We start from the raw sequence: 8,085 nt of genomic DNA, 5'->3' as shown, positions 1-8,085 counted from the left end.
CAGAATACAAACACTGTTGAGGAGGATATATTTTATTCTTATGTTAAAGCAGGAAGGCAACCTCTTTTGAAGGCTGTATTAGAACCTACATCCTTTTAACTGAATTAATAGGTCTGCCTGTACTATATAGTACCGGTTTTTTACATTTCAATTTGCCAGAATTTATTTAGATTTTGGCACTTTCTATACAGTACAGTAATATCTTCATCTTTTTATGTGCTCAGGAAGTAGCTTCTGTTTCTCTTAGCTCCCCAGAATTATAATAAATTGCTTCATTGCAGACTGTATGTTTCTTACCAAATACTTTTGCTCTGTCAGAGCTCCAAACCAACAAAATGTAAGAAAGCACAGCTTTTTCTACATAACAATCTAGCCAGACCTGCCTCTACAAATCACAGCCATGTGTCCACTACCATGGCCTGACTGTAAAACCAGCCTCTAGTTTTCATTCTGTGTGCAGCAATTGTATCTCAGGACACTGACTCACTCTTATGTGGTAACCAGGCAACCAACAGTCTCTTGGTAAATGAGCCTGAAACTATGCTAATAACATCCTATTTTAAAGTACGTTTTAGTGTCTCACCAGCTGATGAATAAAGAAAATAATATTGAAAACATTGTAAAAGTCATAAGAAATCTCTACTATATTATATTCCAAGTACTTCATGACAAAAAGTATTATTTATAGAAAATCTTCCCCCATAAAAACTGTCATAACTACAGAAAGCTTTTCTCCAGTGTAATTTTATTAGGGATTCCTGCCATCATATCAACATACAAAACAATCAGGATGTTGACATATAGAAATGTGAAATTCACTGTACAAAGATAAGGCTCAAGTTACAGGTATATTTTCCCCTTACACTCCATGAAATAAAACCATTTTTAATACTTCCCAGAGTTGTGTTTATAAATGTTGGACAAACCACAAAATAGATTTCAAGTACATAACATTTTACAATATAATCCCAGCACAGACAGAAATACACAATACTGTACCTATAGACGCTCCATAGTCCAAGTCTGCCATCTTTACCAGTAAAAAGCTGCTACAGTCTCTTAATGTGCCCAACCACATCCTTCTGTGTATGACATGGTCCTGGCCTTTAAGTTATAACACTTTCATGACTTTTAGTTAAATTACTTTGATAGACCAGGGAATATCAGGAAGGAAAGGTGAGAATATTAAAAGGCCAGGTGTGAATGTATGCACGTGGTTAGTAAATGCAAGCACATGTGCACACACACCTGCATCTAACCCTACATAAAACTTCACTGCACTGCACAATATTTGAGATTATGTTCTGATGCAACTGAGCTATTTTCTGAAAAGAGTTAAATCAAGCATTACAATACTCCTACTTCTGGGATGCACAGGGACAAGTCTATTGTAACCGCTTTTTTTTTTTTAAGTGACTCAGACTTTCTAGGAGGTTGTATGGAACCATGTCTTCACAGTCCATCAGGATGTCTGCTCTCACAGCCTTCGTCACTGAAAACACCTTTTCTGACCCCTATATTTAGCAACAATGCAAATGAATAATTTCCAGTTAAGACCAAATGTCTGCATTTGTTCACTCTCCATTTCTATTAGGCTGAATGATTGTTACCTTGTGGGAAAGGATCATTTAGCTGCAAGTAGCACAGGAAGAAATAGACATTAAATAACTAATCATTAATGATTCTTCTGGGAAACATATTATAAAGGACAAATGAAGACAATAAAAAACACCATTGTTTAATTTAGCCTTTATTGGAGGGGAGATGAAGAGTAATCCAAAAGTTTTCAGCTGAGGAAAGGAACTCCTAAGCCCTGTAACTGTTCTGTCTTTTAAAAACTGGAGAAGATTAGAAGGGAAGGAAAAATCCTCTATGAAAATTGCCATTTTAAAACTAGACACTTGCAAAGGCTTACAAGAGAAAACCAAGCAAAAGAGATTCCCTGATACTGAAACTAATGGAATTTATTTAGTAGGAATTAGACATATGGTTACAATGTGTAAAATGCACATCTAATGAAACAACCTCAAATATGTTTCCAATTCATAAATGTCTAAGCAGAAGAAAGAGTCTGAAGCCAAAATTCAAGTTCCCTAATTTAAATATGAAACAAGGCTGCACTAAGATTGTGGGAGAGGAGGGATAAAAACTTTCTTGTCTTAGATACAACCTCTGTGGTATATTTGAGGGCCTTCAAATGCTCTCAGCATTGACAAGATTTTACATAAGTGCGTTCTCTAAGCTATATTGGAATACTTTTAGATATACAAATCCATGTTACACAAAACAGCATTAGATTGTAACTGGGCTCATAATAACAAGGAATGAGGGTCAGTATAGTGCTATATGTGAAAGGAAGTATATTACTATGCACAGAAAATATGTTGTCTTAGAGATTAGTCATAAAGGGCATCAAGCATGAAGATTCATCTCTTAAAATGTTTACGCCTTTAGGTGTGAGCCAGTAGATTACTTTGACATCAACTGTACAGCCTAATGCTTTGCTTTTTAAAAGAAGTATGAAAAATTTATTCCTTTTTTCACCTTTCTATCTTCTTTATGATTTTAAAAAGTAGCTCACTCACCTACTGATTTATTTTTTTCTCTTTTTTTCTTTTTTCTTTTTTTTTTTTTTTTGCTACTTACTATTATCGTCTTCTGTTATGTACAATAATCTACATTTAGACTGAAGACTCAATCTTTCTCTAAACGTACTTGGACTATCTTGTAAAGACTTTCTACAGAACTGATAAAGTGGAAGACAATCTGACAGATAAGAGGAAGGATCATTTCAGTTCTGCCCACTTCCCCAAGCTTTAGAACTGTACCTTTCAGAAATTCTTTTGCATACTTGCTGTGGTTTCACCTCGCCCAGGCAGCCCCCATAGAACTTGAGTGAACTTTCTGTGTGTTTCCCAAACACAGTCCGTTTGTATAGAGCTACATTAAATTCATTCTCCAGCCATAGTTTAAAAACAAATAATTGGTAAAACACTAAAAACACCCTGCATGCCCCTCTGCATTATTCTTACCAATGTGTACATTTAAATAACATCATAAGTTGTCTTTTACTAAAAATTTACCAAAATATCTTAAACACATAAAAATATAAAAAACAAACAAACAGAAAAACAAACAAAAACCAAAAACCCAGCATAAACATTGCTTGTATAGGCATTGGTTAGAAGAGATTGTTTCACTAAGGAATATATTCAAAAAGGTTTTCTTTCAATATCGTCAGTTTTAGTGTCATGATTGAAAGGTTAAGGACAATGAAACTTATTGTGACCCTGTCTTATATAATGTAATAAATGAGATGGAAGTCTGAAATGTAATTAAAATAAAGCTTCTTTTTGGTTATTGAGAGGTGACTCTATAAGCTGGTAACTAAAATGGCAATTTAAGTATGTAAAGGCAACTTAAGAACCTGACGACTCTGTAATGAAAACGCTAAAAGAGGATATGAAGGCAGCTGCCAACAGATGGGCCCAGGGGCATTATGGAAAGCTGTCACTAACTGAAATTTTGAATATAGCCCTTAGTTGTATTATATTAATGTAAAATTTAAAAGCTGCCCAGAATGTCACGAATGAAGTTTATTTTGCAAGCCATCCACTGCCTAAGGGGGCAGTAATATTCAATATGAAACTGCTGAAACTCCGGTGTCTGGCGGATTTCGTGAAGGAAAGAGATTTGAAGGTCCGACTCCAAGAGAACAAGGAAAAGGGGGAACACAAACAACAATAGTCCAAGGCCTACAAGAAAAAGTCTGGAGAAACTCTTCACAAAAGCATTCACCTCTATGTTGCCCATCAGAAAGTCATAACTCCACCTCAGGGCTCTCCGAGCTTCTTTCAGTTCTTCCTCCTCTGCAATTAAAAATGCGTTCTCATCTGCTTCAAGTTCCTCAAATGAATCGGTATCATCTTTCTCATTCTCTGCTCTTGGGCAGGTATCAAAGAGCATGTCAATCTCATCATCAACCGGTGTGGGCAGCAAGCTGGCACTTGGATTGTATACCAGCTCTGAGATGGTTAAGGGTTCCTCTTTCATCTTCTCTTCCTGTTCAATGGCAAGATCAACATCCTTCCCAGTATCCTTTACTGGAGAGCTTGAAGTCACAGGTACTGAAATCTCCTCTTCCTTTGGCAGCTGGATACCTGAAGAAATGAGATTAAAACAATGATACTAAATTTCTCACAGTCTGGGGGCAAAAGTCAGTCTTCCAAGAGTATATAATAGATGTATGGAAAGAAGATTCTGCAATAATTTTGCATATTAAAACCAGACTGTACACAATTATCAAAAACTGGAAAAGCTTTCTGAAGAGGGCAGTATCTTTACAACGCTGCAGTACATCAGATCTGCTTAAGATCTGATGTAGCTACCAATGATAACAGTGTAGAGCAAAGCAGAAAAGAGAACACCTTATTTTCTACTGGCAATCTGATTTCTGGTATAAATTAATACCTACTACACGTGTGGATTGGTGCTCTTTGGTGAATAACAACAACAACAACAACAAAAACTACCGACTCTCATTGCTTTGAGATGAATGATTGTGGTAAGATAAGAGCTAAGGTTGAGAATAGAGCATGACATTAAAAAGAGACAACAGACTACCATGATAAATTCATGTTAACAGTAAAAAGGGCAAAAGGAGAGGAAGGTTAACACATGATATAAGAATTAGGTGTCATTGGAAGAGCATTTAACAGCCTCACCTGTTAAAATAGCTCCTTCTCATGTCACTGTTTTATTTTTTGCTCATCTAGTTCTTTAGCTCTTTTCTCTCTCCTCTAAATTTCTCTCTCCCCTTTACAGAGGATATTTCTTATGACATTATTGTCTGCTCTCTCAAAACTTACTCTCCTTTTTCCAGTCTAACAACAAGAAGTCTGCAAAGAAGTCTGGCTGTTTACAGCTCCATCAATACTTCAGTGATGGCTGTTAGTTGTCAGTCGTAGGAATGGAGAGGACAGTTGGACACAGACCTGCCTTGCAAAGCGATGTTAAGACACCTCCACATGGAAATTTCCCTTTCTAAGTATTCAAAATGGCCCAGACAGATCTCTTCTCCTGTAATTTGTTATCTTTTCCTTCTTCTCTATACATCATTGGCCATGCCACCAGGTGAGGTTTCTCATTTTGACCAAATGACCAAAACCACAATTTCTGCTTCCTTTCATTTCATCACTTAGCAAAGCAGCTTGGGTTAGTATCTGATGGTTTTTTTTTCCTGAGCTGGCTAGTCATGCATTCTTGTGGAAAGAGCCCATGACCGGGGACAGAGAAAGAGAGCAGAAGAGTTCCTTTCAGCAGCAAAAGTGCATAGCTGAAATGAAACCTTGTCCTCAATAATTATTAAATCAGTAATTCAATTAGTTTAATTTTCATAAATTTAATTTTACTTCCTACCAAATAATTCCTTGCAGCAACTACTCTGTCCTCTCTTATCACAGCGAATTTAGAAATTCGTCATATTTCAGCATGAAACTTGTTTTGTGCTGGAATGTAATTGTCTACACCAGTCTTTACGTTAAGAAATACACTTGCCACAATCGTCAAGAGGAGGATACAAACCAACTGAAATGAGACAAAACAGAGTATGAACATCAAGAAGTGAGAACAGATTTGGAGGATCTTTCTCCTAAGCATCTTTCTCTTAAGAAACAGAAGGTAATGCTGGATCATCAAACCATACTCAAGTTACTTGAGAATACACACACAATACATTAAATTACAAAAGCCAAAAATATTTAACTCTGGAACCCAGCATTAAGAATCTACTCATATCTTTAGATACACAAGTACTACCATTTGATTCTCAAATATGCTTTTCAAAGACTCTTAATATTAGTAGAATTTAAGTTGAACCACTTACTTAGACATTTCAAAATGGTTGAAAGCACACAATTTTACTGTCCCAAATTCAAGAATGTTGGCCATAGGCCTGTCTATACCAGCTTAGTTGCAAGGTCAGTAATATATCTTCATCATGTTTCTCATCATAGAAGACAGGTGCAGCTACCACAAAGAGAGGTCACCCCAAATTTATGATTCTTGAGCCTCCTCTTCCTCCCCAGAGTAAATTCCAGCTTGCATAAAATGCACAGTGAACATAAACAACATATATATTAACTTTCATTATGACTGTATTTTTCTCAAATAACTGGCAGACTTCTGACTGTGGGATTAACCTGTTGATAGAAGGCAACAGAGAAACCTTTTCATGTTAATTTTTCTTTCTTTCCTGAAGGGTTTGTATTAAAATGGTAATGTGCTGCATCTCTGCAGCACACATCAAATTTACATTCCACTATTTAATTTCAGCTGCTAGGAAGAATTTTCTACACCTTTATTTTTATTTAAACTCATTAAATCAATACAATTGCATTTTATATCAGTCAAATACTAGCGTAAATCAATATTTGAAAATTTAGAATGGACGTTAAATGCTGCTGCTGCAAGCTTATTTGATATTTTAAAAAATTAAAAATATAAAGTTGGTTTTTTTCTCCTTCATATTCTCTGTAGCACCACAACATTTTTTAAATCAAGGATTGAGGAAAGAACAGGCTATTAACCAGAGTCTACATGACTGATTCCCGCAAAGCTTCAGTCACGTTACAATATATGGCTAAGTATGTTGGGCCATTCATATTTTGATGGTTACAAAAGATATTACCATAAAATCATTGTGGCAAATATAATTTACAAAGCTTATGCAGGCCAAAAAATATCACATTAGAGTACCAAAATTCCACAGTACAATGAATATTCCAGTAACACGAATTTAAGAGAGAAGAAAGTTTTTTTGATTTTTTACTTTTCAGATAGCCCTCAAAACAGCCAGTTATCTGAAGTAACAAAATCAAGTCAAAAGAAAAACAAATCCTCTAAATGTTCCAATGGAAAAATAGAATATAAAAGTTAAAGCAAGCCCAACTCCTAATGCTAATTATTCTACAACTACTGCAAATCCTTTGCTCCTATTCATACATAACAATTATTTTGGTACTACCCTTATAAGAGTATCATTTTATATAATTTGTTGGCAAGATTTTGAAAAGTCTACTATCTTTTTAACAATATTTAAAATTTATAAGGTGTTCAGATTTAAAGGACTATGAGTTGAGAATTAACTTACATTTGAGAACCTCTTCTTTCCATTCTTTACTTTGATTAATTCTTAATGGCAGTTGACATTCCATAAACCAGAAACTTCTAATACAGATTACTGGAATATCAGGTAAATAAACTCAGGTTTATTTCTTATATTTCCACAGCAAAAGTTTGCTACACTTTTCTGGCAACTGTACAAATTTTACAACGCCAGAGATCTCATTATCCTAGGTGAATCTCAGTATTCCTCTTCCACCAAATACTGTGATTACTCCAAGCCAGGAACATGAACAGCTGAATAAGACATGACATTGTTTTGATCATCTGCTGTGAACATGAACGTGCAAGAAGTCTGACATGAAAGCTGTCAGCTGCTAGTATTTCTACAGGGGCCAAAACCAGCAGCTGAGGATTAACAAAATGAAGGGCAGCTCTAGCTCCGCCATTCTTAAGAAGCTGCAGTTGCTGGAAGTACAGCACCTCAGAAGAATGTATCCTCTGCTTATTGAAAAATTCAGTTCACACATTGTCTGTTGGCTGGATATCCTGCACAGGGCTTTTCTTACCAGAAGCACAATTACACGCCTATAACAGCCTTTAATACTGGAGAAAGGAACAAGTGTGAACATACACTCATTTTAAAGAAACAAATGGAAAATTAGATATGGTCCAGAAAGTACAGGGCTAGGAACATTTCATACACACATGCAAACAAAAAAGGCCAGCCAGGCTGCAATTCAGAGAAATCCTTCCTGTCCTTTTTACTTCTTCCTCTAGAAATATCATGTATCCTTTGCTTATTTTCCATGTAGACACAATTCATCTGTGCTATGAATAGAATGACCTTTCAGAGGGAAGGAGAAGGTGATTTTGTCACGTGAGCAAAGTGCATGAATGTCACAAAGAAAATGTAGAAAAAATGAGACAGACTCTAGAATGGCATTGAATTTAAATATTTCC

The 8,085-nt window shown here is 35.7% G+C and overlaps 1 protein-coding gene across 3 annotated transcripts in view; it reads right to left on the bottom strand.

Annotated features, from left to right (window-relative positions):
* Nucleotides 1-733: 733 nt before the first annotated feature.
* The window catches only part of FRMD3 (FERM domain containing 3), an 82,282-nt gene continuing 74,930 nt past the window's right edge, over nucleotides 734-8,085 (bottom strand). For 2 of the 3 annotated variants that reach the window (XM_005420848.2, XM_031056890.1), the window contains exon 13: nucleotides 734-4,160. In XM_005420848.2, coding sequence (XP_005420905.1) covers nucleotides 3,565-4,160 — 596 coding nt within the window. In that variant the 3' untranslated portion in view covers nucleotides 734-3,564. The remainder of the gene's footprint in view (nucleotides 4,161-8,085) is intronic. The other variant, XM_031056889.1, reaches the window with a different exon arrangement.

The sequence above is a fragment of the Geospiza fortis genome, unplaced genomic scaffold (genome assembly GCF_000277835.1).
Source record: "Geospiza fortis unplaced genomic scaffold, GeoFor_1.0 scaffold12, whole genome shotgun sequence".
NCBI lineage: Eukaryota > Metazoa > Chordata > Aves > Passeriformes > Thraupidae > Geospiza > Geospiza fortis.
Note: the sequence above shows the minus strand (reverse complement) of the source record. Positions and strands in the feature narration are given on the sequence as shown.